Raw genomic sequence first — 27,997 nt, 5'->3', positions numbered from 1 at the left:
ACCACATAGTTCTTCAGGTGCTAGTCGGCTTAGGAACCACCGTCACCCACTTGTCGCGGGGCGTCCCTGACGAAGCCTCCTCCATCCTCTCCAACCCGTCATCCCTCGGCGCCTCCCTCTTCTTGAAGAGCTCGACGCCCACGGCGCCCGCAAGCATGCCAAAGAGGTGGGACGGCAGGTCGATGGTCTGCGGGCCCCGCCGCAGGAAGGCGTAGACGTGGAAGCCCAGGATCAGCGCGATGAAGCCCAGCCCCTGCGGGCCGTTCATCGGGTCCGGCGGCAGGTCGAACATCTTGAACGAGTCGAAGCGGTGCGTCCAGAAGAAGGCCGTCGCAACGCCGAACACGGAGCCCGACGCGCCGACGGTCGACACGGTCAGCATGCCCCGTAGCGTGTAGGCCACCAGGCTGCCAAGCATACCGACGGCACCCGAGCCGAGATAGATGGCCAGGAAGCCGGCGCGGCCGACCTCTTCGTGCAGCGCGGTACCCGTGAACCATAGCGCCACCATGTTGGCCGCCAGGTGGCCGAGCGACGAGTGCGAGAAGCCGGCCGTGACCATGGTCACGGCGCGCGGCATGCCGTGCACCAGCACGAAGTACCGGTTCAGGAACTTCCACAGCGGCGGCACGCGCCATGCGAGCGCCACGAGCGCGTTCAGCCCAATCAGCGCGCCGACCGTCGCCGTCGACGCCGACACTTCGGGGTACAGCCGGTCGACGTCGCGAGGCGGCGTGTAGACCGCGGCAAAGGCCGCGAGCATGCCGACCAGCAGCAGGACAACGGCGGCCGAGGGCAGCAGGCGCTCGGCGAGCGACAACTGCGGCGGCGCTGCGAGATCGGAACTCGCCTGCTCGGTCCACTTCTGCATGCGCGCGCTCATCGGCGGGCGGCTGAGGGACAGCGGCGCGGGGGGGCCGGCGTTCGGGTTGTTTCTCTGGCGCTCGGCCTCCTCCTCGGCAAGGCGCCTCTCTTCCTCGGCGGCCTTGGCCTGGTTCTTGGCGCGGATGGCGTCGAAGGCGCTGTAGCCGTATACCGGGTCCGCCGTGTAGACCTTTTCGCTCGCCGTTTCGGTGGTCTCGTTCTCGAGAGATGGTGTCTTCGCATCTGAGGCTTCTCCGTCGACGCCCTTTTCGAGCTCTTTCTCCAGCAGGGCGAGTTCATCCTCGGCTCGCAGGCCGGCGTTGAGGACCTCGTCGACGGGGACGAGCTTGCGGAGGTAGACGAGGGCGGCGTCGCGCTGCTGCGGTGTGAAGTCGGCCGTGTTCACGCCAAAGGCCGGGTCGTCGAGGGTTCCGGCGACGCGGCGGCCCTGCATAATACGCAGGAGGCGGTTCGCGGCGGCGGGTTTGAGGGAAGGGCCGAAAACGGCTCTCACCTCGGCGGCCGAGAGGTCTTTGGCTCGGAAGCGCAGGCCGTCTTTATCCTTGTAGTCCAGCGGGAGATCGACGTAGTCTCGGAGGATGGGATCGTTTGTGGGTTCGGGCTTGCGCGGCGTGGAAGAGATCCATCTCCGTGTTGTTGCTGGGAGGTCAGCCGTCGCGGCTAGACCCGGGGAGGGCCATTGGATTTGATGGAGTGTCGACGACCATGGCGAGTACGGTCTGCTAGAGAGGGGTCTGCGGAGGGATGCGCATGTTGAAAGAAGTCGTGAGGCGGTAGCCGGGGGGGAACTGCAGCTTTTTACCGCAACTTGACGGCAGGCGAGGCGCAGACCCAGGTGGAGGAGGGATCGCGAGGGGACGAGGCCGAGTGAGGCGTTCATGGCTCCTGGAGCCGGGAACCGGGATGTCGCAGCGCACTGAGAGCGGCAAACTCATCAATGCGCCGGGTCCGGCCGAGACAAGCGTTGCCCTTGGGCAGGATAAAGGCGGCGTGTGCCTTTGGTTTTGGCAGCAGTGTCGTCCCTCAGGACAACGTTTCGGCGTCGTCGGTTTTGATGCCAAATGTCGTGGTGGTATGTCATGGATCCGGAAATTCTTTGGCTCGATTTGACTTGGACCCGCGGAATCGGGACCGCGTCGTTCGGTCGGCGGGCGGCTGAATCCGTGCGGAACACGCCCTGGTGTGGCTCTAGTGGATCTACTCAAGTTAGGCACGCAATTGATACAGAAAGAGGAATGGGGGCTCATCTCAGGGGGGAGGGGGGTTTAATCGTTGAAATAAGAAGCTTCCTCCTCATCGGTTGGTTGGTCCAACCCCCCCTGGTCAGGAACCCCCCGCCTGCCGGAACCTTCCACTGCACCTTCCACCCCGCGCTCAAGTTCAAAGAGCTACCGAGAAACAGAAACAGCTGACAGGCAGGAAAAGCTACCTACAGTGACGTCGCATCACATCTGCCTAGCGATAGCCGCTATCATCCGACTTCTTCTTCCCATATCTACCTCCTAGGTACCTTGCCTATCAAGAGAGACGGAGCCCGACCCCCTTTGCGCGACTGCACCACGGCATCATCGTCGTCATCACACGCCTTCCCTGCCAAACGACGCGCCCGCGCTCGTGCCCGCCTCGTTCTAGCTCGCTTCGTTTCCCTCAAATCCATCCATCGTCAATACCTAAGCAACGATTCCCGAGCCTGTTGCCTCCTCTTCGGCCAGCAATTCCGCAAAGCCAAATCTCAACGACGCAAGCTCCTCGTCCAGCTCGTCGTAAAGCAAAAACTTTAACGCCAACTCAGCAGAAAATCAGCACAGCCACAACCATGTCGGCAGACACCCACCCGATATCCCCCGCCCGCTTCGCCGAAGCCGTGCGCGACCTCTCGCTCGCGACGCTGCACCTCAAGGCCCTCGAGATACGCAACTCGATCCTGCACCTGCAGTACTCCAACGCCCAGCTGAAGCCCTATGCCGAGGGCGCCGCGACGACCCTTGACGCCGCCGATGCCTCCCTCGGCCGGCCCGACCCGGACTGCGTCGAGGCCATCCGCGAAAACGACGTCGTCATCGCTCGCATGGAGGAGCGTGTGCAGATCATCCGCGAAGAGGTCGAGGGCCGCGGCCACTCTTGGAACGAGTTCCGGAGCAAGGAGGAGGTCGAGTCGGAACAGCAGGCGGGTGCCGCGAATGGCGTGAACGGAACGACAACAGCGACGACGTCGACGACGACGAATGGTCTTGGTGCCGCGAGGGCGGAAGAGGAGAGGATTGCGGGGCAGAGCGCGCAGGCAGCGAATGAGTCCAGCACGACAACAACGACAGCAGCTTCACAACACCCCGCCTGGCTGGATGGCACATTCCAGGTGGGCACGATACGCAACGGCGAGATCCAGCTGGATACCACACCCGCCCAGCCTGCGCCGCAAACCAACGGTACGGGCGGTCGCTTGTCGGACGATGAGCTGCGCCGTGCCATGGAGGAGCAAATAAGGGGACTCGGCGACGACGACAACAACGACAATGATGGTGGTATGCACTTGTAGTGGAGGCCAGAGGGTGCGTCAGGCGCGTTTCACGATCAACGAGACGTTTGTTGGCTTTGGATGCGGGGATACTAAGAAAAGTCGACAAAAAAGGTTTCAGGGAAGAGGAAAATATACCCTCGTATTCCTGCTGTTGCTTGCTAGCTATGCCATGACAAAAGAGAAGAAGAAAAAAAGAGAAAAAGAGGTAAAAGCTTCATCGCAACTCTGTGCGTCGCCAAGTGTGTAGGAGCTAGAGAAACGAAGAATGAAAAGGAGGGCCATATATTGTTGCCCTTGTATAAACTTCAAGCCAAGAACCTTTTAGATGCCCAAATTCCGTGTGCTTTCTGCTATTGCACACATCTCTTAACGCCGATGCCGATTCCTTGTCCCAGTAATGCAAATGCTCCATCCCTGAACGCTATGCCTCCCCAGGAGTAGTAATGTAGTTGATGATCCCAAGAAAAGGAAAGGGGGCCCGAAGAAGGAGGAGGGGGGAAAGCCCCTGGGCGCTGATAAGACCCGTTCATTCGTCCAAGATTTTAGGGACGTCATGATACTGCCATGGGAGTGGTGACAGTGGTCGGTGTGTTTTCGTCGACTTTAAGGACGATAATGGGGTTGGCCGACGCTTTGGGTGTGATGTCAGAGTTGTCTTTGCTCACAGCATCGGGCTTGGTGCCGTTTGGCCGTGCCTTTAATGCCTGTCTTGTGGTGGAACGAGAGCTACGAATCGTTTCCAGCTTGGGCCGCCGTTGAGGACTTGACTTTCCGAGCGAGTCCCAGGTGCGGTGCTGGACAAAGTCGTCCTCGTCCGAAGAAGTCTCCTCGGGGGTCATGGGAACGCGCCTGGCACGGGCGATTCGCCGCCGTTCCACCAGTTCGCCGTCCGAAGATACTTCAGATTCGAGTGAGAGACTTCGGCTGCGAGTGGACATGCCCCTGCTCGAAACGGTGGTCCTCCGGGACCGTCCGCCGATAAGCGAGTCGATCAATTCCGACTCCGAAGGAGTTTCTTCTAGGCGAGGCTTCTCCCCTTGTCGTAGCCTCTTTCTGAGCGCCTTTTCGCGGACTAATCTGTCCAGGGGAGGCTCTTCGGATGCCATCGTCCTCCTGCTCCCGATAGTGCTAGTACTCCCGGTGCGAGCAACGGGAACGCGACCCTCCATAAGTTTGGCCGGCGGAGGCGGTTGCAACATCCACTTGAGGGCGTCCGGGCGAGAGGGTTTGCTCCCTACGATGGGCGGGTGGTATTCGTTGACGGGGGGGTTTCTCGGCGTACGGTAAAAGTTCTCGCGGTCCTCGTCCGTGACGGGCTTTTCGAGTCCCAGCTTCTCCTCGACGTAGCGGCCCGCGGTGTTTCCTGCCTTGGCGATGTTGTCCATGAGCTTGTGGCCCATCCCGGTCAGGTTGTGGCCCCACAACTCCTCGTCCTCTCGCTGGTACAGGGCCCTGTCCCAAGCATCGCCAGAGAGCTTCCGGGCAGTCTCGGCGCTTGTGGTCGGTGTGGCGGGAATGGTGCTCTCGGCGACGGTGCTGGCGTGCCCAAAACTCGCGGCGGTGCTCGTTCTGCCGGCACTCGCCAGGCCTCTCTGGCTCGGGTTCTTGCCTACCGACTTCTTGGGTAGGTGGGGACCGGCAGCCATCTCCTCGGCCCAGAAGGGGTTGGTGTGGAAGGGATCCGGATGGCGGTACAGCCCTGGCTGCTCCATCTCGATCTTCCTCTTGATCTCTCGGTCTTCCTTGGCCTTTTTCTTGGCCTTCCGGAAGGCCTTCATCTCGTTACATGGCGTACAAGCGAGGTAGTAGAATATGGCCGACTGAATGGCGACTGGTAAAGACATGTTTGTGGAAGGGCCGTAACCCTGGCGCGGGGAGAAGGTCTAGAGTGTAGTCGGTGTCTGGAGGCCCACGTATACATGGAAGGCAGAGCTCAGATAGGGGGGTTCGTGAGGTAAGTGGTGTTGGTCGTTGGATGGGGGTAATATAGACGGGGTGTGTTTTCGCCGTGGTGTCGAATGGTTCGCGTGGGAGACAAATGTCAACGTGCGAAAGAAAAGTGACAGGAACCACAGGGAAGGTATAGCTCGAGCAGGCAATGCGGATGTTAACGGTACCCTGAGGTAGACAGGATAAAGCGGCCTAAGAACCTGAGATGAGATGCTTAGGGAGAGGAAAGGACCGCGTGCCAGCGCCAGAGGGGAAGCTTAAAGCGCCATTGAAGTGAATCACCGGCGCAGGGCCCAAGACACAGTTTCGGTACGGAGGCGCAAATGCTTTAAAAGTGGCTCGGCCTGTGCGACCTCCCTGGGTACCGGAAGTATCGAGGATTGGTGTTGGCCGAGGGAAGCGGTTTCAAGGCTGAGTGACGGTGCTGTTTTCGAGGGGTGTGAGAGCAGCACGGTACGCCAACAGTGCAAGTACCAGTCCAATGCGGTGTTATCCAAGTCTAACACTATGCAGTAGCAGGGTGTGAAGGTGAGGCCGTGAGCGCGATACAGAGAAATAGAGAGAAATAGAGAGTGTGTGAGAAATGGGATATGGGACCGTAGCGCAAGGGCGGCATTCGAGATGCGGGATGCAGGATGGATGGGCGGGCGCGGACGGACGGACGGACGGGTTGGTTTGGTTTCGGTTGGTCTGGCAATTTTGGAGGACCAGATGATGGTTGAAGACGATGATGACGGGTCGGAGGCTTGCGTCGCGTGAGCGAATAGGCGCTGGCGTCTGGATACACTCGGATCTCTCTACCGCAAGACGATGGATCCGCTGGCGGTATATCGGGTGGTTTGGGGGGGGTGGGAGACTGGGAGATTGGAAGTGAGATACAGGGACGGGAAAGGAGGAGGAGGGGAACAAAAGGAAGAGGGATTGAGGCGGAAAAAACAAATCGAGAAGGGGAATCGAAAGGCGGAAATGAAGATGAATAGCACGAGTCTGCGCCTGGTAGGAAGGGGAGGCGGAGGGTTGCGCAATGAAAGTGCTGGCCACCTCTCTCAGAGTCTCTCTCATTCATCAATCAATTGGAACGAAACGAAGGGGAAAGTGGGTTGAAGGACCAGCAGCAGCGACAGGCGTGGACATGGATTGGCGGGGGTGTTCTTAGGAGTGGGACCGGGGCGTGGAAAATTATGGATTCCAACGGGGCGACGATTGAAAGTGGGAGGAACGGCCGGGGGGGATGTGAGGTGTGGTGGGAAAGGGAAGGAAAGAAAGGGATCGAAGACAAGTACCAGGTACACTTGTTGGTTTTTTGTGCCTGGGTGGTGTTCCCTATCACTCTGTCTCTCTCTCTCTCCACATGTGTGGCTTTTGGCTTCCTGTCCCTGCGCCCAGTGCCCAATGCCTCCTATTCAATTAAGCCTGGGATTGTCCCTGGATCGTCTTTCATTCCAGGTCCCTCAGTGGTGTTTTGTTGTTGATTCCCCAGCCGTGGTCACGTCCACTTTATCCGTCCACCAGATGACGGCGAGAGATTACGGTCCCCTCCACGGGTTAGGCGACGGGTCTTCGACACCGTGACACCCCCGACGATGGATCGAGCAGCACGCACTCACGCACGCGCGCACGCATTCACTCGCTCGCTCGCTCGCTCACTCACTCCCAGATACGGTGCAATCAGAGCCAAATGCGCCAATGGTTGAGATGTGTGCGACGCAGGGGGTAGGACCTGAGGGACATGTTCTTGCAATCTTGGTCTCATTCGGAGCACCTTGTGGCAGTGTGGACAGTATCCGTACTCTGTTGGCATACATGCATACCTACCTAACTACACAACGATGCATTCCAACCACAGACAGACAGATACGCCTCTGCAAAAGATGCGTCGGTCATGCTGCAACTGACAGGCGAACGCGCCGCCTCACCTTCCCTCTCCGGACCGCCAGGTACCAAGAAACACCAATCCGGGGCAGCTCTGTGCCTCGTGCCTGCATCGCGGCGCCGGGGGCGCTGAGCGCTGTTTGGTCCGCTGCGCATTGCGTCCCACCCGTCGCGACTTGAGCTGCTGAGCAAGGTTACCCGACCTCCCGTCTCCAGAGTCCAGAGTCCAGGAGTCGGAGGGGGGCTTGGCGGGAAGAACAAGGTGGGCGAGAGGAGGTGTGCATTGCATTGCAATGCATCGCAGCGATGCCTCGTCCAGCACGTTCCCAGTGTTTCCAGTGTTTCCACCGGCCCCAACTTGCTCGAATATTCTGTCCCTCTTGTCTAGCCAAACGCACAAGCCCAACTAGGTGTCTCTGTGGCTGCGGCTGCAACTGCAAAACCTCAGAGGGAAAGCCTCTCTTGCACGCCTCCATCCTCTCAAGGCATCCTCATGTTCGCTAAAGTCTCCTCCACATCCGTCCGTCGGGGCACACAGCATGTGGCCCGAAGATCCCAATGGGCCAAGACCCGACTGGCATTACTCTGTATGGCAGTCTGGCAGTCTGGCATCCATCGTCCTCTTTGCGCAATGTTCAAAGTGGGATAGTCAAAGAGGTACCCGGTACTTCGGACATGCCCCCCTCTCCCCCCAAAGCCCCTCCAGGTCCCCTTTTACTCCCTCCCCTCCCCCTTCGACGACTGAACACGACCACCCCCTCCGACTGCTAAAGTGATCTATCTGACCAGTGTTGGAGGTTGAATGCTATGCACTCTATCGATCTACCGCAAACCCCCTATCCTCGTCTCTCTGAGCCCGACGACGACGACCCAACGGCCAATGCCGCCCGGGCAGAGATGGAGCACGGAGTTGGAGGGAGGAGCACCCATGAATCTGCAACCCAGCCAATTTGCGCCGCATGTTCGTGTCGCGCCTCTGCCGCGGGAGGCCTTTGACGGAATGGCGTCGACGATCCACCGGCCATCATTTGACTTGACATTGGGCCACTCTTAACTTGTCATCCAACGTACGACTTGTATGGGCGACTGTGCTCCAAGGCTACCTAAATCAGAGACTAATAACTAAAAGCACAAGCCTGTCGAGACGAAACTGTACAAAGAAACAAGAAGAAGAAGAAGAAGAAGAAGAAGAAGAAGAAGAAGAAGAAGAAGAAAAAGTGAAGAGGGAAATTCCCATTGCTCTCCCATTTCCGCCGTTGGTAACTGTCAGTCCCCGCCAGAGGCCGTTAGTGTCTCACGGCCACCAGAGCTCCGTCTCCCGCTGCGTCCCCCGCTGTGACCGCCTGTCCTAGTGGGCAGACGACGCGACGCCTGGTGGCGGCAGCGTCTGAACCCTCTCTGCTAAGCCAAAAGTCGCCAGACGGACCGGATAGCGCTGCGGTTCGCGTTTCCGTAGCCCGTCTTCCTGTCTTGCCTTGTCTCAGTCGTGGCAGATGAAGGAGACAAGACTAGACAAGACCAGACCAGCAGGCCGCACTACAAACGCCTCAGCGTTTCGCGCGCCAGATGGGATTCACAGGACAGGACTTGAAAGACGTCGCCTCGGCGACGCCCTCGTGATTCGTGAACTCCTCGGCCCATGCACACCGCCAGAGACTCGATGGCTCGATGATCCGATGACGTGCCTTCAATGCCATCCATTTGCTCAGCACGCTTCTCAGCTGGATGACAGACGGATCAAACGCAAACCTTGCTGGCATGTTCGCCCCGTCATTGCTGCGCGTGGCCGAGGGTCCCTTGCTGGAGGGAATATCACCATTCGGCAACGGACGCCTATCGATAAAGCGCTCCCTAGTCGCCCTCAGGTCCCACTGAGATGGCCAACAGGCTCCGGCTCCTTTTCATCCCACGCCCGCTGCCTACGGAGAACCACGCCCACCCTCTCGCCTGGGAAGCCGATCAGCTGGGATACCAGCAAGCAAATAGGGCAGGGGGGGGAATGATGGTTAAGTTACACCGCGCAACGTGTTTAGCCTCCCTGGGCGCTGGGTCGCGCTGCGACGGCATGATGAAACCGAAGTCTGCGGCAATCTACCGTCGATCTGCCACGGGTTCCTGTGCCGGAGAAGAAGAAGAAGAAAAGAAAAAGGAAGAAATAGAAAACCCGCGTGTAAGTCGCTGGGTCCATGGCCCACACGACAAACCGAACGAACCTGGGAGGAGCGGAGGGAGCAATGACGGAGCATTGACTACCTCCCCATCCAAGCAAGGTATGACTACGACGGATACCATGCAAGAAATACACCCCAGAATTGCCCAGCCTCGACGAGAGCACTCATGCCAAACTTCCCAATAGAACCCCGCGGACAAAGCACCGAAAGAAGTCGCGGATGTGACCCATTTGACATCCATCCATCCCACTCCTGCTCCTCCCTTCCCCCTCCCCCGCCATCCAGCCACAACCTTTTTACCCCAACCCTTGTTTTCTTTTCTGCAGGAAAGGTCCAGCATGGCGAGAAAGAAAGAGAGAGAGAGAGAAAGAGAGAGAGAGAGAGAGAGAGAGAGAGAGAGAGAGAGAGAGAGAGAGAGAGAGAGAGGCACCTGGGCACTTACATGTCATGCTGCCATCAACACGCACACCGGTCGAGTGCACTTCTGAGGCCGAGAGGGATCGCCAACAGGACCGGGCACAACAACCTCTCTCCGTCGTAGCCCTGCCGCCGACCTCGCCTGGAGTATCTGGGGGAAGTCAACAACAGTCCCCATTCCCCGTGACATGGGAACTATATGTTAATGTCAACTACTAGTACTAGTCTAGTCAAGGGGCTGGAATCATCCATCTTGATTCTATGGGATCGTGATATCGCTCCTCCTTCTCTACCCCCCCCCCCCCTCTCCGCCTCTCCGAGAACAAACGACAATATCGGCAATTCCCCACCGGTTTCCCCAAAGGTGGCCCCTCCCAAGAATATACATATATTCCAGCCAAGATGACCAGAACTTCCTCTGCCCAGTCGATTCCTGCGCGGAATTCTAGGTTGTCGACGTCAACACATCATCCACGCGCTCCGTCCCCCGCCCCTCCTCCCAAAGTCACCGAGCCCTCGGCGTCCTGGCTTGGCCCCCCCTCCTCCCCTCCCCGCCAATGCGTTGATGCATCGATGGATATCGTCCTGCTTCCTATCCATTCCGAATATCGTCAGCTCCCTCCACCACCGTCCCTTACTTCCCATTCCGCCTACCCCATACGGATGGATTGCACACGCAATTCAATCCCACGCGTCGCAGATCCAACCTCCAATCGATCGACGCGAACCATCCATCATCCATTTATCCGTCCTGCCCGCATCAAAGTGTTCCACCCCCTCCCCTTTCTCCTCCCGTTGGCCCCCAAACTTCCCATCTCGCTGGATGGACACGCCGCAAAGGCCCCATCGCCAACCTCTAGCCGGGCAACCCCCCCCCCCCTAATCATGTGCCTCGTGACTTCCGACGACGACAGCTTCGGACACCCGTTTCACTGTGTGAAAAGTGTTAAGACGCATGCAAGGGAGCAAGTAGCTCGTGTATTACTTCCACGCCACACACACACACACACACACACACACACACACACACACACACCGTGATAGCAACCGCTCTCCCCAGCTCTAGAGCTTCGTTCCGTACGCACTTCAGCATGTGAAAATCGCTCCCCTTCCCACCTCCCCGACCCTCCGATCCCCAATCTCCCCCAAGTTCCCAAAGGTCCAACGCATCCCGATCCCCTCGAGGCCGTCGCAGCCCCACGCACCACGGGATTCCCATATGCAGACCCGGCTGCCATGCATGCATGTCTGGGACCGGATCGTGGCCCATCGCCCTCGCAAGGCGGTCAACGACACCATACGGATACACCATCCCTCCCCTTTCCTCTGCCCTTCCATTCCTTCACTCTCCTTCCCACCACTCACGGCCGTCGGCATTGTCAATCCCGAGTCGCGAGGGAAGATCTCGGAGTAGGCTAGCTAGTTTGTTACGGTGATCGGGTGGAGACGAGGATGGGTGAGGGGCCGGATGACACCGGACGGAGTCACCCTCGCGCATATCCCGCTGGACGGATCACCCCGGTCTCTCTCGCAAGTAGAGAGGGCCGCGTTCATGACCCAACACGCCCCCATGAGGGCTGCCTTCGCTCCGTCCGGATCGTGACGACAACAATGGAGCCAACGCGGCATAAAACGTGGAGATTTCTTGCCACCACTTGCGCCGGCACCACCCCGGTAGAAAAGCACGTCCGAAGACAATCAAAAAGACAGTCGCCGCCGCCGGCAACCCGCGGGAGGTCGTGGGAGAAGAAAACCCATTGAAAGTATCTAGCGTGATTCTGCGCTAAACGCAAAAACGATCAAAGGTGCCGACGCATGACCGTTCCCATGCGATTCAACCGATTCTGCCCCGAGGAAAGGTTGCATTTTGTTTGTTTCCACCCGAGTCCAAACCCGACTTCCTCGTTAGACGTCGTGATCCTGCGTCACCCTCCCTCCACCTTCACCACACTGCTCTCCCCCCATCCATCAATAATAGCCGACCTCGACGTCGAAAGGAAAGAAAAAGAAAGCATGTGCAAATCACTCAGCCGGCTGGCCAATGTTATCCCCCAACTCCAGACCTCGTGCTGTGGCTGAGATCTTTTTGTGTTTATGTGGTGTGCGCCATGGCAAGCCATGTGCCAGTCCTCGACCATGCCGCCGGCTCGCGGGAACGCGATCGATCCGAGATTGGCGTCCTTCCATGACGTCCGAAGGGGGTGCATGAGGGTTTTTTTTTGTGGTAGTTCCGCACTCCAGGAAGAGAGGTATTTTACAGTTAGAATAACAGGTGATGGTCAGACTACGCGAACAGGATGTGACGTCGATTTAGAAGCACGTGTCTGAGGGCGGAATATCCTGGAGAATGACGTCCGTCATGGCCGAAGCCGCTTATACATCCCACTCCTCCTCCTCCTCGGTGCTGAGGGCGGAGAAGGATCCGAAGTTGGACTGAACAGGCTTCGCCGTCTTGTCGTTGGACGCGGGCTTCTGGACAGCTTGGGCAATGGGGCGAGACTGAACAGGAGCGGCGGCGGCCTTGGCAGGCTCAGGAGAAGGGGTGCGGTTCTCCTTCTTGGCCTTCTTCGACTTGGCCGGAACCGTGTTCCACTCGTCGTCCTCCTTGAGACGCTCGATCTGCTCCTCCTCCGAGGGAAGCGACGAGATCCAGGTGTTGGAGGACTGAGCGGTGGCGGCAGGCGCGGCGGTGCGGTTGTCGGCCGGGGCCTCGAAGGTGTCGAGAGGCTGGACGGCTGGGGAAGTACCGTTGGCGGATGCGCCGTTGGGGGAGCCGGCAGTCCAGGCGGACTGGTTGCCGTTGACGCTGGCCATGAATTGAGAGCCGTCCTTAGCAGGAATGCCGGCAGCCTCGCGAGCGGCACGGCGCTGCTTCTCGAGCTTGACCTTGCGCTCCTTCTCCTCCTCCTCGCGAGCCGCCTTCTTGGCCTCGGCCTTCTGGCGGTTCTGGCGCTGCTTCTTGGTCTCGGCCTTCTCGGGGACCTTCTGGTTCTTGGCCTTGGGCTTCTCCTTGTCAGTACCCGTCAGGCGAAGGACCGAGGGTCCGCCGGCGGAAGGCTCGAGCATGTCGCTGACACCGCTGGGGTCGACCGGCGTGAGCTCGGGGGAAGCGGCAGAGGAGCTTTCTTCGACGTCCTCGACGGTCTCGACAGCCTCAACGGCGGGAGTGGGAGTGGGAGCGGGCTCCTTCTCTTCGGAAACCTGGGCGGGCTTCTTCTCGGCGGCACGGGACTGCTTGACAGACTTGGTCTTCTTCTTGGAGTCTCCCGAAGACTTGCCGTCAAACTTCTTGCCTTCCTTGATGCTGGCCATTCTCCTGGCAAAGTCGGCGTTATCAACATCCTCTTTGGAGTCATTGCTCAGCCATTTGCTCTCGACTGCACTTGATGAGGCCTTGTCCTCGGCAGTCGACTTTTGTGCGCTTGAAGCAAAGGCGGCCTTTCGCTGCTTCTTTGCGTTATTATCCTTTCGGGGTTCGACATAGGCCTTTGCCTGCTTGGCAATCTGCGCAGGCTTGTTCTTGTTGGAGTAGTGGTAGATGAAGCCACCCGCGATCATGAAGCAGACAAGGTAGCCACCCACAGTCTGGGTGGTCAAGAAGTCTGAGGCCGTCATTGTTGCGGTTTGGATGGCAGCAGCAGCGCCGGTTGGTAGATATTAGGGGGTGGTTGGGTGGTGCCTATTAGGAGATGCGGTGCAGCAAGACAACAGCTTGTCGGATCAAGTGCCGCAAGCTCAGGGTGCCGTTGAGGGTCACAGTTGTCTGTTTCGATGTTTCCCTGATGGAGAAAGGCGTGGAGAGGGTTGGAAGCTTTGGGAGGGACAGTAAAGTCAGCAATCAAGTTCAAATTGTGTTGAGCTCCGAACGGGAAGAGTTGATCCGAGGCACCACCTCCTTTGGGAGGCAAATGCTGATCAGGGACATACAGATGGAGAAGGGGTGCGCAAGGGAGATGTGGGCGCACAATTGATGGGCTGTTTAGGGATGAAAGGGCGAGAGCGACGATGCTCGAGGTGGATGGTGTGAAGCAGAGGCAGGGGGAAAAAGGGAAGAGATGAGGGAAGAAAGGCGATTGAGGAGGCGTTTCGACCACGCGGTTGAAAGACGGACAGGCCTGGGCTCGGATGTCGTGTTCAGATGCAGGCAGCTTGGCAAGGAGAGACAGCCGAAAAAAAAGTTACCAGGTGGCTTCTCAGCAGACGTGCCTGGCAGTGGCCCAGTACGGGATACAGTAGTAGCAATTGGCGGGTTTTGGCTCAGCCTCTCGAGGACCTAAGCAAAGTGTCCGGGGGGCCTGCTGCAACAAGACAAGCTGCTGCTGCACTGCACCACGCCGCCCGACATGCATCCGAATCCCCAAGAGTGGGAATTGGACTGGTGTCCTTTTCGCCGCAGGGCCCCTAGTGTACAATGACCCCAGGGATGTGTTTTACAGCTGGCTAAGCTTGGGGGCGAAGGGATGTGGATGATGTGTCTTGTTGTAAGATGGGGGGGATTGAGAGTAATTGAAAGAGCCTCATTGACGCTGAGAAGCAATTCAAAGAGGCGATTGCACTTACTGCTTGAAGGGTTTCGTGGGCTATGCCTTCACTTTTCCCGGGCTGAGCTGAGATGAGTATATCCGTAGGTAGGTAGATGAGGTTATCTCTCCGGGGTGTTGCTGAGTAGGTAATTTCCTCGATCACCGTCGAAAAGTGACAGCTTCACGTTTCCTCGGGGTCGAAGGGCACAAGAGGTCCGCCTTTTTTTGGGGGGTCCCAGCACGGACTCGGGGGAATGTAAGATTGGAGAAGGGGCCGACGGAGACGTCACGTGGGGAGGCAAGAGGCAAGAGAGAGGGGATTGCGTCCACAAAGAAGCGTCCACAAAGAAAAAAAGGACGCTAATCTCACGTGACCGATAGGCTATTGATTGGCTGGCTAGGTTTGGTGGATGCTGTTTGAGCAAACAGCAGGAAGTACGGACACGGATGAACAAATGGGAGTTCCCCGGCTGGGTTGCCAGGGCAAAAGTCGATTGCTGATTTGCTGCCAATCCAATTGAGTCGGATTCAAGGAATGTCATTCCCGGGCATGCAACCTACCATACTTACAGAATGCGTGAACGCTTCACATACCCACAATCGGAGTTCCAATATAGATAGGCTTCGGGCAGGTTCACGTGTCTACGATGTACGCATTTCAAGATGCGCTGGCCCGACCCTGCGGCCCCTGCTTTTTACTTCCCGGCCTTCTTCCCGTGTCTCATCCAATGTCGGAAGACCCAAAGAGTTACAATTTGCAGTCAAGCCCCCCCGATGGATCTGCTTTGTTCTGGGCTTTGTTCTGATAGTGGCCTAGCGCCCTGCACCCCACCATCGACGTTCGTTAACAATGAGGGGTTGGTCACTGACAATTCTCTTTATGCGGCCCTACCTACTGTACACTTTTCAGTGAGCGCACTCACACACACACACACTGATTCGAGCGATACGCAAAAGATTAGGACCGGTCATCTCCGTCCGCTTACCTCACATATCCGCCGATGTCCGCTACTGACTCATCAACTCTGTTTTCCTATATCACCCGTCAGACGGTACTATCTTAGTGAGAGGTTTGACTGTGGTGGATTCGAGACGTCACTGTCCACCCATCTTCGCCCACGACAACCCTCGCTTGATCCAAGGCATACAGCATTTCGTTGAATCTCACAGTCATGGCTCCCAAGAACCGCGTCATTATCGATTCCGATCCCGGTGAGGCTCTGTAGGCACTAAGCAGCCGGCGAAACGAATACTCATCATTCACACAGGTATCGATGATGTCCTGGCTATGCTCCTGGCCCTCTCGGCCTCTCCCGAGGACCTCGAGGTCGTGATGATCTCCGTCACATACGGCAACGTGCCATTGCAGAGGTATGCGTGCCGCTGCTCGGGATCGTATACGCACCCTGTATTTTAACTCCCCATAGTTGTTTGCGCAACGTCGTTGCTCTCTTCCACGTGCTGGAGAAGGAGATTGCATGGCGCAAGGAGAACGGCAAGCCCGAAGGCTTCGAGGCGTTGAAGACCTACAAGCCCATCGTGGCTGTCGGTGCCGAGCACCCGCTGGAGGACGACGAGCTGGCCGCCGACTACTTCCGTAAGACGCGTCCAAGGAATCTGAAGTATACACGCGCGCGCACACGCACACCCTCTAACCTTATACAGACGGACTTGATGGCCTACATGGCGTCCACGAGCAGCACCCTCACCTGACCCCGGATGACAGGTGGAAGTCGCTCTTCCATACGGAAAAAAACATCGACCACGACCCGTCGCCCTTCTCCAAGTACTTCACGCCGGCCAAGCAGGTCGCGCATAAGGAGATCCTCCGCATTCTCAAGGAGAACCCTCCCAACACCATCTCCATCTGCGTCGTTGGTCCGATGACCAACGTCGCCCTCGCCGCCGCCGAGGACCCCGAGACTTTCCTCCGCGTCAAGGAGCTCTGCGTCATGGGCGGTGCCGTCCACGTCGAGGGAAACATCACGCCCGTCGGCGAGTTCAACACCTTTGCCGACGCCGTGGCGGCCGCCAGGGTCTTCGCCCTGACGTCCCCCACCCCGCGCTCGACGATGCCGCCCATTTCGGACAAGCAGTCGTCCCTCCCACCCTATCCGGCCAAGCTGTCCAGGAGGCTCAAGCTGACGCTTTTCCCCCTCGACATCACCACCCCCCACCTGCTCATGAAGAACTTCTTCACGGAGCGCATCAAGCCTATCGTGGAGGCCGGAAGCCCCCTTGGCCAATGGGTCAACCACTTCATGTCCAAGACCTTTGAGAAGATCGACTCCATGGAGGGCAACGGACAGGAACCTGGCCTCTCTCTGCACGACCCCCTGACGGTATGGTACCTGCTGACGCAGTCGGACCCCAAGTGGAAGCCCGTCGCGGAGCCCGAGGACATCCGCATCGAGACGACGGGCCAGTGGACGCGCGGAATGCACGTCATCGACGGCAGAATCCGTGCCAAGTACACCGAGGCGGCCCTCGAGTCCAGCGAGTCCAGCGAGGGCGTCGACGTCCTGACGCTGGCCGAGGTCCCCGGCGACACGGGCGGCTGGCTCAGCACCGGCAGGGGCAACAGGATCAACCGGATGGTCGAGTCCCCCGGCGAAGAGCTGTTCGCGCTGGATCTGATGAAGAGGGTCTTTGGTTAGAACGGAAACGAGCAGCCCGTGTGCATGATGTAATGCCTTTCGTTCGCTCGCGTCAGCAGAACAGCACTTCGAGACTAGCAAATAGAGGTTTTTTCTTAGATGGAGGAAAGGCAGGCGCATACCCCGTAGGAACCCAATATCATTCTCTACCAACCCAAACATATTTAACGCCGTTGTTTTGCGTGTGTGTGTGTGTGTGGTGTGCCTGTGTGCGTGTGTGCCTCGTGGCAGCAGGAAGCTCACGTCGTCCCAACACTCGGGTATCCCGCTCGTGATAAATAAAGTGAAAAGCCACACCCGTGATGTACTCGAACAATGCCCACTCTGTCCATAAGAGCCCCCGTCTATGGCTCGGGCCGGCTCATACGTGCTTGGTCCCTCCAATGGCGGAGCCCTTGACCTCGGTCCAGTTGATGCTGTCGTCTAGTGCCTCGTCCACCAGGCCGATGGTGCAAACGTTATCGCCCCGGACGAGGTAGAGGCCGAGGGGTACCTGGACCGATGGTTCTCCGCTCTCGGGGGTCTGGATTACTCGCTCCTGGGCGGCGCTGAGGACCTAGGGCGCAAGACGCGTGTTGGCTTGGAGCAGTGACATGGAGGGGGTGGGGGTTGTGTTTGTGTTTCTGGAGGAGCTTACGAGGTTGGTGGACTGGTCTGCGGCCTCCAAGGTGCCGACAAGAATTCTCGAGTCCGAAGTCACAATAAGGACTTTCTCTGAGGGAGGGAGGGGCTCGTCGTCAGTGTATACTGCAGACAGAGGGCGTCCACAACGTGGATGGGGGACCTACTGTTGAGGTAACCTCCAAGGGTCGCCATTGTTACAGCGGGTGGGACGGGAGACGGGGGGAGCCTTTTCTGCAAGAGTCGAGTTTGCTGGTTAAAGCGCAAAGTGAACGGTTACGTATCGTTCTCAAGAGTTGCGTTCGTGTGTCGGTGTTTGGGGGGGAGCCTAGTCGCCTGGCGTTGCTCGAATATCGGTCGTGTCGCAAGTGTTTGAATCCACGAAGCAAGCAATGAAATTCGGAATTCTGAGTGGAGGGAAACTTGGAGCTCCCGAGCTAAGCCGTTTTCGTCTTGGGCGGCCCGTAAGGACCCCCGGGAAGCTCAACCTGCACTTAGTCCGTGCGCCAGCGCTATCATCTCGTCCCAGACTTTAGGTACTACCTCACCCTATTCCAGACCGTTGACCTGATCTGATACTGAACACACTCGTCCTTTTGACCCCAACCCCTTCAAATATCCTCCCTCTAGGATCTCCATCTGTATCCGCCTTCAAGATTGACTGTCGATAATCGTGCTACACCAACTCGCCGCTGTTCCCAGGTCCAGTCGGTATTGATGGCGCTTTGCCCTGTTGCCCTGGTTTCTCGCCTCAACCATTATCTCCCAATTGAGATAGGCGCTTCCCGGGTTCTCAGGCCTGATGCCGAGCAGGTCTCGCCGCCCAATCATCGCAGGTGACCGCCAAGTCACCACTCAATATGGCAATGTGACAGGCCTCAGACCGTTCTAGCCAGAAACTGCAGTCAGGAAGATTGCATCTCCTGCTGCGCCGCACAGCTTCTCCTGTCTTGCCATAGTCACTGGGCGACGACCCCTACCTGGGCTTTCATGCGCGCGGTCGAGTGGCGCACCCGTTCTGTGCTTTAATACCTACCCTGCCTCAGCCCTCATACCCCCCGCGACTTCGGATCATGAAGGCTTTAAACGGAGGCCGGGACGTTGCTGAATGTCTTGAGAGTTTCCAGGTCCTTATCCCGGCCATATAATGCGTGGACCGCAAAGTCCCGCCCTCCAAAATGAACGCGCCCGACGACGACGACGACGACAGGTCCAGCGGCGGCCCAAAGTACATTTTCGAGCGGCACGAGGAGAAGAAGATTAGGCGTCGGCTGATCATGAGCGCCTTCTTCTTTGACTTCTTCGCCGTGGCGGTCATCATCGCCCTTTGCGTCGGCGGCTGGACGAGGAGCAACGAGGGCTGGGCGACCACCACCATGAGCGAAGATTCGCACCTCGTCACGGTGAGTCGAGACCGGTGTCCCCTGACAATCCTCTACCGGCGCTGAAACGCGATTCAGTGGTCGGCAGCATACCGTCGCAGCGATACGGGGCTCCAAAGCACCTTCGTCGTGAGCTGGTTTCTTAGCAGCACCTGCTACAGCGAGCACAACAATAACAACGACTTCGCACAGGGCGGCTGCATCCACCGGAAGCCTGGCAGCCCCTTCAACCTCGGCAACATTATGAACGAAATCGAAATCAAACTGGTCGAGACGGCCGGTGCGTATTATGGCGCGGGCGTGGAAGGCATGTTTGAGGGCCTGGAAGACGTCGACTTGTCTTCCGCCGCCACGATAACCTCGTCGCGCGACGCGGTCGCCTCCTACGTCGTCTTCTTGGTTCTGTCTCTTGGGGCGTGGATGTGGCACGGCTTCGTCAAGAGGAATTCGATCGTAATCAAGCTCAACACCTGGCGCGTCATGGCATGTACGCAAGCTCTCGCGGCGATTGCGCTGCTGGTCGCCTCGGCCTTGACGACAGCATCCGCCTTGAAGGCGAATGCCGTGCTCGGGAAGTACGAGAGCGTTTTCGAATACCACTCGGCAGGCACTTCTTTCAAGGCCATGACATGGTGTGCGTTCGGTAGTCACCTGTTCAGCTTGCTGGCGTATTTCGGTTCTATCTTCATGTGGCAGCGACTGCAGCGGCCGGAGCTCTATCCTCCAGAGCCGGAGCCGGAGCCGGGCGCAGTGCCAGTGGCGGTCGCAGGGTTGGGAGAAAACAGACGAAACCGACGAGACGCGCCCGTTCACAGGGAGCATGATCCGAACAGCGTCGACGACGAACTGCCGCCCTACTCGAGGGTTGACCCGATCGGAATGAACATGAGTGGGAGAAGGAGCCCGAGGGGGTCCGGGGCATCACCAGGGTCCGACGAAGACATTGAGCTGGGACCGATGGGAGGCCACGGGGACATGCATGGCGTTGATATGACTGTGCCGGCACCAGACTACGAGCTACACGCGAGGCCGTCGGATCGCACCGGTGCTTGACAGGGCACCCGGAATAGAACAGGATCTCTGGTCTGTCAACATAAACGCTGTTGTTATGACAATACATGGCATCATCTGATGACAACAGAGTGCTAAACACTGTAACAGACAAAAATTGCGCTAAGTTTTAGGGACGACGTTCTAGGTACTCCGCTGTACCGGCCCCACTCCATTGTCACTTCGTCTCTTCGTCACTTCCATCTCAAATTCAAATACGACCGATCTCATCCGACCGCTCATCCGGACTACCTCCCACCTCCCACCTCGCAACTCACTCGCGCGAAACTTCAGTTCCCCCGACAACCACCTCTTCCAGCCGGCGCGATGCCGTCTCAAGAAACGCCAAGCATCTACGCGGAGCTGCTTACAAACATCCGCCAGCTCTCCGTCGCGGTCTCCCTCCCCGCTCCCGCAGGTAATCACACACGAGGACTCGTCACGCCCGACGGCGCGACCCTCCAGCTTCAACACGCGGGCGCCCAAATCGCCTTCCCACTCCCAGGTAGAGTCCAGGCTCAAGGCGCCGCGCTACCCGCACCACCGCCAACCTCACGTGCAATTTCGTGGCGGCTACCTCTCTCAACCGACGACAACGCCTCCGCCCCCGCGACGCGCAACCTGCACGACGAGCCCGTGCCATGGACGGCGCCGGACCTAGCCCCGGGCTCCGCCGTGGCATGCAGGCGCTGCGCCGCGGCCCTGGTGTCGGAGGGTACGGCGCAGGAGTGGAAGGACTTGCCGAGCGAGAACTGGGCCGAGATGATGGACTTCTGGCACTGCCACAAGCCGACTACGGACGACGAGCGCGCCGCCGATCACGAGCACCTGGCTAAGCGCGGCTACGGTGCCGGCTCGAGCATCGCGGCGCAGCCCGGCGTTGGAATGGTAGACCTCACCTCGTTTTTGTTTCGCGAGTCTGACTGCGCGGGTCTAAAGGTAAAGGGCATTCTGTCTCCTTTTCTTTCTCTTCTGTTTTTCTCGACCCTCTCTCCATATCTGCCCTCCCCCCCATGATAACCCAATCCCCGCTTTACACTTCACACGACCAGGGGCTTTAAGAAGGCGGCCATATCGGCGGCTCCGGCTGCCGCTCAGTGATGTGGCCACCGATACCTCGTCCCGAGATGAATTATCCACTCGTCGTCCCTGCCCCGCGCAGGCTTCCTGGTGGACCAAAACCTCTGCCCTCTCCTTCTCTGGAGGAGTAGACGGGTTTGGTCCGCAAGGTCGAAGACGGCCCTCTTGCCTTTCGCTAGGGTCTCCCAGAGTCGTGGGAGCCCTGGGATTACAACGAGGGACAGATGAATGCGAACTTCGCGACTGCGCCTGGCTTGCCCCCTACCTTCACTTCCGTTTCTTTTTACTTACCGTTCCCCTTCTCAGTTCTCCCAGTCTCCGTCCCCTGGCGCGGCATCAGACATCACCAGCTCGGCCATCCTCGCCCGCGCATCCGACCCGCCTCCACGGACGCTCTATGTGTCCTGCTCGGGCTGCGCAGCGCACATTGGCTTCTTCAACGTCGCCACATCGTCCGTCGTCCTGCTCAAGTGGCGCGTATCGTGCCGCACGACGTCGCCTGGCGCGGCCCCCAACAGCTCCGAGTGCCTGGCCGCGACCCTGATCGCCACACTCTCGCGCTCCGGCTCGTCCAAGTCTGTCGTCGTACCCGCGTTCCAGCCGTCACACCAGGACGCCGCCGCCGCCGACGACGACGACGATGCGAAATCATCACCGTCACCGCCCGCCCTGCACCTGTGGATCCTCAACGCTAACATTACCTACGCCTCGTCCCGCTGCCGCGGCGCCGCGCCGCGCCCCGCGATCAAGCTGCTGTACCGCGAGATCCCGCAGGCCGAGGCCGACGCGATGCTCGAGTCCATGACTTCGGACGTCCAGGAGGTCACCCTGCCGTTGGCGGAGATCGCCGGCGCGGCCGAGGCGTTGCGGGCGAGCGGCGAGCTGCTCCCGCCGGGCGAGCGGGTGTTTAGGGAGTGGAACGTCGGGCTGTTAGACAAATGGGTGGCGGGGGGCGTATGAGCGATGATGGACGAGGGTGGCTGGGCGCGAGGGTGTTGGAGTCGCGATGCGACGTGGGGAGACATGATCTTGAAATGAAAAAGGTCACGCCGTGTGGATGAGAGAAAGGGCAACTCTGGAAAATGATCGTCATGGAGAGAGGGTGATTGGGTGAATGGAAGGGGGGGGGTGCATGATATTTCGCAAATGATACCCTGATAGGCGTTCAAAGGAGGGAAATGATACCGCGCAGCCTATAGACTGTCTTAAAGACACAAGTTTTCTTGTAATGTAGCATCCGTTAACTTAGGATATGGCCTCTCTAGAGGGCATTTCTATTGTCTAATCAATCCGTCCTTTATTCATTATTCTACTGTAATGTCTCTAAAAGGTGTAGTCTTTCTTGCCTTCTATGTTACTTGTCCTATTCATTATTTTGCAGCTCTTTGTCTTGCCCTTTATCCTACTCTACATTGTAATCTTAGTCTTTCTCTAAATCCTACCTTATGTCTTACTCTTAATCCTAACCTTTACCTTTTATTATACTTCTTACATAGATTGTCCTCTTCTCCTTCCTCATTGTAACCTTATCTTTACTTAATCCTACTTTATTGCCTTAATCCTAACCCTTGTCTTAATTCGTCCCTTGTCTCAACTACGCTAGATAGCTTATTCTGTCGCACAAGCAGCTAAAGAGGCATAACATATCTTGTCCTGTCATATCTGAGCTAGGAAAACAAAACCCTAGTGTGCTCATAATTATATCAAAAGTCTCACGACTGCAGTCACCTGGAAAGGATTCATGTGCATCCAGAAGACACTGTTCTGTATTTCAGTAACTACCTCCCCCTCCCTTCTCCCCTCGCCTCTATCCGCCAAGGCAGATATCATTATTGATCTAGTGTAGTGAGAGACAAAAGCTAGTCCAATCCAATTCATCACCCCTCAAAAAACAGAGAGAGGCCGCTTGATCTGATCTCTGTAGAATGCAAATGTTGTCTTCTTCTCCCCGTTTCTCTCTTTCTCTCTGTGCACCTTGGTCATATCCGTTCAAAACAAGGCCAATGCAACATCTCCATTTTATGCCCAGGCACCTGAGGGTAAATAAATGGCGTCTGATCTCTCCCGTAATCGTAAAAGAATATCAAAATCAAAAAAAGTTACCGCTGTTCGCCCCCTTTTTTCTTCTTTTTATGCAAATATGTCCAAATCGACGACACACACCCCCAGCGAGGGGGCCGAGGAAGACAGAGAAACAACCAAACACACACGCACACAAGATTATGTGAAGGTATAAATACAGCTTTGCCTTTCCCCCCGATTCTGGTGGGAGGGTACGCAATATGCACGACGCATGACAAAGTCGTGCGCGTCTTCTCGCTCAGAAAAACTTGCCCTTCTTCTTCTTGGTCGTCTTCTTCTCCTCGCCTCCCCCGAGGATGTCGTCAAACGTCATGGTCGACGTCGCGGCGGCCTCCTGCGGCGCATAGGCGGCGGCGGCGGCGGTGTGGTCAACGGACTGGTTGCGCAGGTTCGTGGCCGAGGGCGTGCGCGGCATGACCATGCTCAGGGGGCGCGACCCGGCCGAGCTGCTCCGCGCGCTGCTGCCGGCGGCGCCGATGCGCGAGCTGCGGTCGCCCGGCATGCCCTCATCGAACGGCACGGGCTCGAGGCCGAAGATCATGCTGGACCGGTGCGCGCTGCGGTTGCCGAGCTGGCGTCCTCCCGGCGAGACGTTGCGCGGCCGCAGGTGGGACTGTGGGGACCCGGGTGTGGGCGGGGTGCCGGACGAGGGGCCGCCGACGATGCCGTCCGGGCCGGGGAATACGGGTCGGGGCGGCTCCAGCGGGGACATGCCAGCGTCCTGTGGGGGCGGGGCCTCGGCGCCGTCGAGGCCCTCCCACTCCTTGGCGGCCAGCCAGCAGTGGCTGCGGTGGTACACGGCCTCGACGCTGAACAGGACACTGTCGGCCGAGAGCTCGACGTAGCCGTTGCCGCCCGAGACCTCGTACCACATCTTGCGGACCTGGCGCGCGTCCTCGAGCCAAGGCAGGTTGCCCATGGGCGGCTCGCACAGGAAGTACTCGACGGCCTCGCTGAAGCGCAGGTTCGGCGCGTCGACGACGAGCATCGGCAGCGACTGGAGAACGACGTAGAGAAAGAGCCAGTAGCCGATGCGCTGGTCCGCCAGGTCGGCCGCGCTCTTGCCCTTGGCCTCGTGCTGCTCAAAGTCCTTGAACTCGGTGAGGAAGGGGATGTTGACGCTGTTGGCGTCCCAGTTGTACGCCTTCTGGAGGACGAGCGTCAGCTCGTGCTCCTTGATCTTGCGGTCGAACCGGGCCTGCTCCTTGGCCGACATGGTGTCGTACGTCTCGAGGATGGCCGTCATCGTGGGCAGCTTCGGGACGTCGAAGGGGATGGGCGGCAGGACGGGGGGTGTCGAGTTGTCGAACTCGGTGAGCATCTTGCGCAGGTTGACAATCGTGGGCGGGTCAGTCGTCTTGCCGGACTCGTCGTCGGCGTTCCCGTCCATGACCCTGGTGGTGATGTTCTCGCGGTCCACGAGGAGGTCGTACAGCGCGCACATGTCGGAGTAGAGGGCCTTCAGCACGAGGCGGTTGAGGCCGCTCTCGGAGAAGGGGTTCTTCTTGCTGCTGGCCTTGGGCGGCCAGGCGCCAAAGTTGTTCTTGTAGTACCCCAGGACGAACTGCCTCATCTTGTTGAAGTGCTTCTGCCAGACCTTGAACCGGATGGCCTTCAGCTCGGCGCTTGAGGTGGAGCTTGCGACACCCGCGAATATTGACGGGAACTCGAACTGCTCGAGCCTGACGTTGACGTTGTGCTGCCGGTTGACGAGGTCCAGATGCGCGCGCTCGAGGCGCTGCCTCGTATAGAGGGAGATCTGCTCGAAAAGCGGCGAGCGCAGGTCGAGGATCGCCGTGTACTTGCCCACGGCGTGCGCGAAGGCCTCGTTGTAGAGTTCCATCGACCTCATGGACTCTCCCAGGATCAGCGACTCGAGCGTCTTCTCGCGGCTGTGGCGGACATCGGCGAGCGATAGCTGCTCCATGAAGAAGCCAAAGCTTAGGTCGACGGCCTCGCCGAAGGAGGAGCCGTCAGCGTTGGTGAAGCCGTACTCCTTGAGCAGCTTCGCGATCTGCAGAAACGCCGCGAAAGTGGTGGGGTGCGCCTTGGTGGCCACCAGCGGCTGGCCGGTCAAGAACGCGAAAAGGTTGCGGACGGAAATCAGTCGGTCGACGTCGGCGCGGAGCTGCGGCCCCGGCGCCGAGAGCTGGCCGTTGCCCGGTTGCGTGTATTGCGGGGGCGTCGCCGGCAGATAGAGCCTCAGGTCGCCGGGGCCGTCGTAGCTTTCCAGTGGGGGTGAGCCGCCGGACCGCGCGTCGTCCACCGAAAGGCTGTCCCGGCCTCCGAAACTCTTCGCCCTGCTCCTGCTAGTCGGCGAGGCCATTTCGGCCTGGATGAGCTCGTTGAAGATGACCGAGTTGATGATGGAAAAGCTGGGCACCTTGAAGGACGGCCCGGCGTTGCTGCTCCTGGGCTGGAGGTAAACGTAGACGTTGCCGTTCTCGTTCCACAGTTCCGGGACCTGGCGGTTGAGTGTGATTAGCCTTCCCCCCTTCGTCCGAACCATGCGCCGGCCGTCGCCATGAGAAAGCTTACCTTTTCCGCATTGAGCAAAAACGATGTGTTGTATTCGCCGGGCGTGTCGGGCGACAGCACCCACGCCTGGGAGCTGTTGCTGGCGGCAGTGACATCCTGCGAGTTCGATCGCGATCTTCCTCCGCCAGGCAGCCAGCTCCTGCGCAGCCGTCCGCGCCTCTCGTCGCGGGTCGGGCTCTGACTGTCGTTGGACCTATGGGTCGGGAGAGTATTCTGCGAGCTTCCAGTGTTGGTCCGGCCGCCGGGCGGGGTGACGGATGTGCTTCTGCCTCGCGCATCCGGACCGGGCGACGGAGCGCGGACGCCCAGCATGGGGAACGACGATTTCCGGTTCTCGAGGAAGGAGCTGCTTCGCTTTCTAGGCTCGGCGACCTCCTTTCTCAACTTGGCGGGCGGCGTCGTCTCGGGCTGTGATACGGGCGAGCCGTCGTTGGTTTGCGGTACTGGCGGTGTGGTCGGGAGGTGCCTGTCCTTTCGCAGCTTGGCTGGCACGGGGGGCGGCGCCTCGGAGGGCGGCGGAGGAGTGGCCAGCATGTCTAGAGAGGCAGGCGAGTAAGCTTGGGGAGGAGAGATCATGGGTTGATCGGCTGAAGAGTGTGCTGTTGCTGTCGTTGTTCGTATTGAAAGGTGTAGAGGTGCGGGGGCGACTTTTCTAGGAACAGGAGGCGGTGCATCAGAGGGAGGAGTGGGAGGAGGCAGGTTGAGGTAGTTGTCGTCGTCGTCGTCGTCGGCGATGGGAGAGACGATTCCGAGACCGAGACCTGAGCTCGTCACAGGCCGGACGGTGGGATTACCAGTCGTGTGGTAAGAGGGAGCGCTATCGGAGGGAGAGGCGGGCGTGTCGGAGGGCAGCGATTTGCGGTGGACCGGGAGCTGTTGCTGCTGCTGTTGTTGCTGCTGCTGCTGCTGCGGCTGAGATTGTGTTTGGGGTAGATCTGTCGGTTGGACGATGAGCGAGGGAAACAGAGCAGACAGACGGTGCCCCCAAGACCGGGATTTTCTGTTGTTGGGGGGTCGAGTGGGAACGGGAGCGATGAGCACTGGCTCGGCGGCGGGTGTCTGGTCCTCTGGAACCTTCAGGGACGGGTTTCCGCCGTTGATCTTGGCAGCAGTCGTGGGAGAGTTGACCGAGGTGTCGGTCTGTGATCGTTTCGGGGATGCGGGCGGCTGCGGGCGGGTGGGCGTGTAACTGTTGGCGTCTTCGCGGCCGGAGCCTCCGAGAGCGGTTGGTTGTAGCCGATGCTGATTTTGGTATTGTTGTTGTTGCTGCTGCTGCTGCTGCTGCTGCTGTTGTTGCTGCTCGTATAGGGGCTCGGATACGCTGTGATGTCTCTTGCGGCGGGCTTTGGGCGAGATTGGGTCGGCGAGGTTGGTTTGGGAGGAAGAGAAGGAGAAGTGGCCCAAAGAAGATTTAATGGAAGCGCGAGAAACCGACAACTTACTCGACGTCATGTTGGGCAACATGGGGCGGTCAGCAGCGGGCTCGTCTTTCAGTCTCTTTTTTTTTTTTTTGTGCTTAGTCTAGTTCCTCGGTCTGGGTCTGGCGTGGGATGTCACCCTCAACTGCGGCGCAAGTAAGAAAGGCGGCGGCAGCGGCGTTGTCGTTGACGCCTGGACGGGCTGAGAGAGAGGGGGGGGGGGGGGGGGGGGGGAAAGCGTGAGAAGGAGCTGAAGGAGTGATCTCGCAGCTGACAGTTGACTAGCGGTCTTCTTTTTTTTTTTCCTTTACCCTCTCTTTTCTCTTGGGGGGTTTCTTTCTTTCTTTCTTGCGCGGCAATGAGAGGAACCAAACAGTCCGGTCCAGTCCAGTCCAGTCCAGGAATAGATAGTGTAAAGCAGACTTCCGGGAGGAGGGAACGAACGGGCGGGCGGCGGCGGGTATTATGAGTTCAAACAAAGGGCAGCAGAAAGGCAGCAAGCGGACCAAGGTTCCAAAGGAGAGACGGCGACTGCGGGACTGAGACCTTGTTCCTTGACAAGTGGGAATGGGACGACGGGATGGGGTGGGAATGGCGTGCACAGGCAAAGGTAGTGAGTGTATCCATATGCATAGTGTAATGTAGTGTATTGTGTGTACAAGCTACGGATAGACGGTACGGATAGACCAAGATGCCAAGGGCGTGGGAGGGAGGACTAATTACCTGGCGTATGAGTGTGAGTGAGGCTTTGCTTTCCGTCTGTCGACGCAGGTTGCGTGTGCTGTACTGTGCTGAGCTGGGCTGAGCTGGGCGAGCTGAGGTGGTTTGATGGC

The 27,997-nt window shown here is 58.6% G+C and overlaps 11 protein-coding genes across 11 annotated transcripts; 5 read left to right on the top strand and 6 right to left on the bottom strand.

Annotated features, from left to right (window-relative positions):
• Nucleotides 1-13: 13 nt before the first annotated feature.
• Nucleotides 14-1,765, bottom strand: CH63R_00942 (Rhomboid-like protein; the record flags this gene model as incomplete). The annotated part of the gene is made up of 1 exon (XM_018295917.1): nt 14-1,765. The coding sequence occupies one exon, from the start codon at nt 1,763-1,765 to the stop codon at nt 14-16; it is 1,752 nt and encodes a 583-aa protein (XP_018164279.1).
• A 936-nt stretch (nt 1,766-2,701) lies between these two features.
• CH63R_00941 (Secondary alcohol dehydrogenase) lies at nt 2,702-3,421 on the top strand (the record flags this gene model as incomplete). Its single annotated transcript, XM_018295916.1, has 1 exon — nt 2,702-3,421. One exon carries the CDS (start codon nt 2,702-2,704, stop codon nt 3,419-3,421), a length of 720 nt encoding a protein of 239 aa, XP_018164278.1.
• Nucleotides 3,422-3,954: 533 nt separating this feature from the next.
• CH63R_00940 (uncharacterized protein) lies at nt 3,955-5,247 on the bottom strand (the record flags this gene model as incomplete). Its single annotated transcript, XM_018295915.1, has 1 exon — nt 3,955-5,247. The coding sequence occupies one exon, from the start codon at nt 5,245-5,247 to the stop codon at nt 3,955-3,957; it is 1,293 nt and encodes a 430-aa protein (XP_018164277.1).
• Nucleotides 5,248-7,764: 2,517 nt separating this feature from the next.
• CH63R_00939 (uncharacterized protein) lies at nt 7,765-8,446 on the top strand (the record flags this gene model as incomplete). Its single annotated transcript, XM_018295914.1, has 3 exons — nt 7,765-7,889; nt 8,023-8,186; nt 8,361-8,446. 3 exons carry the CDS (start codon nt 7,765-7,767, stop codon nt 8,444-8,446), a joined length of 375 nt encoding a protein of 124 aa, XP_018164276.1.
• A 326-nt stretch (nt 8,447-8,772) lies between these two features.
• On the bottom strand, nt 8,773-8,985 carry CH63R_00938 (uncharacterized protein; the record flags this gene model as incomplete). The annotated part of the gene is made up of 1 exon (XM_018295913.1): nt 8,773-8,985. One exon carries the CDS (start codon nt 8,983-8,985, stop codon nt 8,773-8,775), a length of 213 nt encoding a protein of 70 aa, XP_018164275.1.
• Nucleotides 8,986-12,186: 3,201 nt separating this feature from the next.
• On the bottom strand, nt 12,187-13,428 carry CH63R_00937 (uncharacterized protein; the record flags this gene model as incomplete). The annotated part of the gene is made up of 1 exon (XM_018295912.1): nt 12,187-13,428. The coding sequence occupies one exon, from the start codon at nt 13,426-13,428 to the stop codon at nt 12,187-12,189; it is 1,242 nt and encodes a 413-aa protein (XP_018164274.1).
• A 2,080-nt stretch (nt 13,429-15,508) lies between these two features.
• CH63R_00936 (Inosine-uridine preferring nucleoside hydrolase) lies at nt 15,509-16,993 on the top strand (the record flags this gene model as incomplete). Its single annotated transcript, XM_018295911.1, has 4 exons — nt 15,509-15,548; nt 15,605-15,707; nt 15,764-15,933; nt 16,002-16,993. The coding sequence occupies 4 exons, from the start codon at nt 15,509-15,511 to the stop codon at nt 16,991-16,993; spliced, it is 1,305 nt and encodes a 434-aa protein (XP_018164273.1).
• A 361-nt stretch (nt 16,994-17,354) lies between these two features.
• On the bottom strand, nt 17,355-17,809 carry CH63R_00935 (LSM domain-containing protein; the record flags this gene model as incomplete). The annotated part of the gene is made up of 3 exons (XM_018295910.1): nt 17,355-17,549; nt 17,631-17,707; nt 17,782-17,809. 3 exons carry the CDS (start codon nt 17,807-17,809, stop codon nt 17,355-17,357), a joined length of 300 nt encoding a protein of 99 aa, XP_018164272.1.
• Nucleotides 17,810-18,792: 983 nt separating this feature from the next.
• On the top strand, nt 18,793-20,049 carry CH63R_00934 (uncharacterized protein; the record flags this gene model as incomplete). Its single annotated transcript, XM_018295909.1, has 2 exons — nt 18,793-19,017; nt 19,075-20,049. The coding sequence occupies 2 exons, from the start codon at nt 18,793-18,795 to the stop codon at nt 20,047-20,049; spliced, it is 1,200 nt and encodes a 399-aa protein (XP_018164271.1).
• Nucleotides 20,050-20,373: 324 nt separating this feature from the next.
• Nucleotides 20,374-22,086, top strand: CH63R_00933 (Snf2 family helicase; the record flags this gene model as incomplete). Its single annotated transcript, XM_018295908.1, has 2 exons — nt 20,374-20,985; nt 21,433-22,086. 2 exons carry the CDS (start codon nt 20,374-20,376, stop codon nt 22,084-22,086), a joined length of 1,266 nt encoding a protein of 421 aa, XP_018164270.1.
• Nucleotides 22,087-23,446: 1,360 nt separating this feature from the next.
• CH63R_00932 (choriogenin Hminor) lies at nt 23,447-27,210 on the bottom strand (the record flags this gene model as incomplete). The annotated part of the gene is made up of 2 exons (XM_018295907.1): nt 23,447-25,672; nt 25,747-27,210. 2 exons carry the CDS (start codon nt 27,208-27,210, stop codon nt 23,447-23,449), a joined length of 3,690 nt encoding a protein of 1,229 aa, XP_018164269.1.
• Between the last annotated feature and the right edge of the window lie 787 nt (nt 27,211-27,997).

The sequence above is a fragment of the Colletotrichum higginsianum genome, chromosome 1, assembly GCF_001672515.1.
Source record: "Colletotrichum higginsianum IMI 349063 chromosome 1, whole genome shotgun sequence".
NCBI classification, from domain to species: domain Eukaryota; kingdom Fungi; phylum Ascomycota; class Sordariomycetes; order Glomerellales; family Glomerellaceae; genus Colletotrichum; species Colletotrichum higginsianum.
This window is presented reverse-complemented; position numbering and strand designations above follow the sequence as displayed.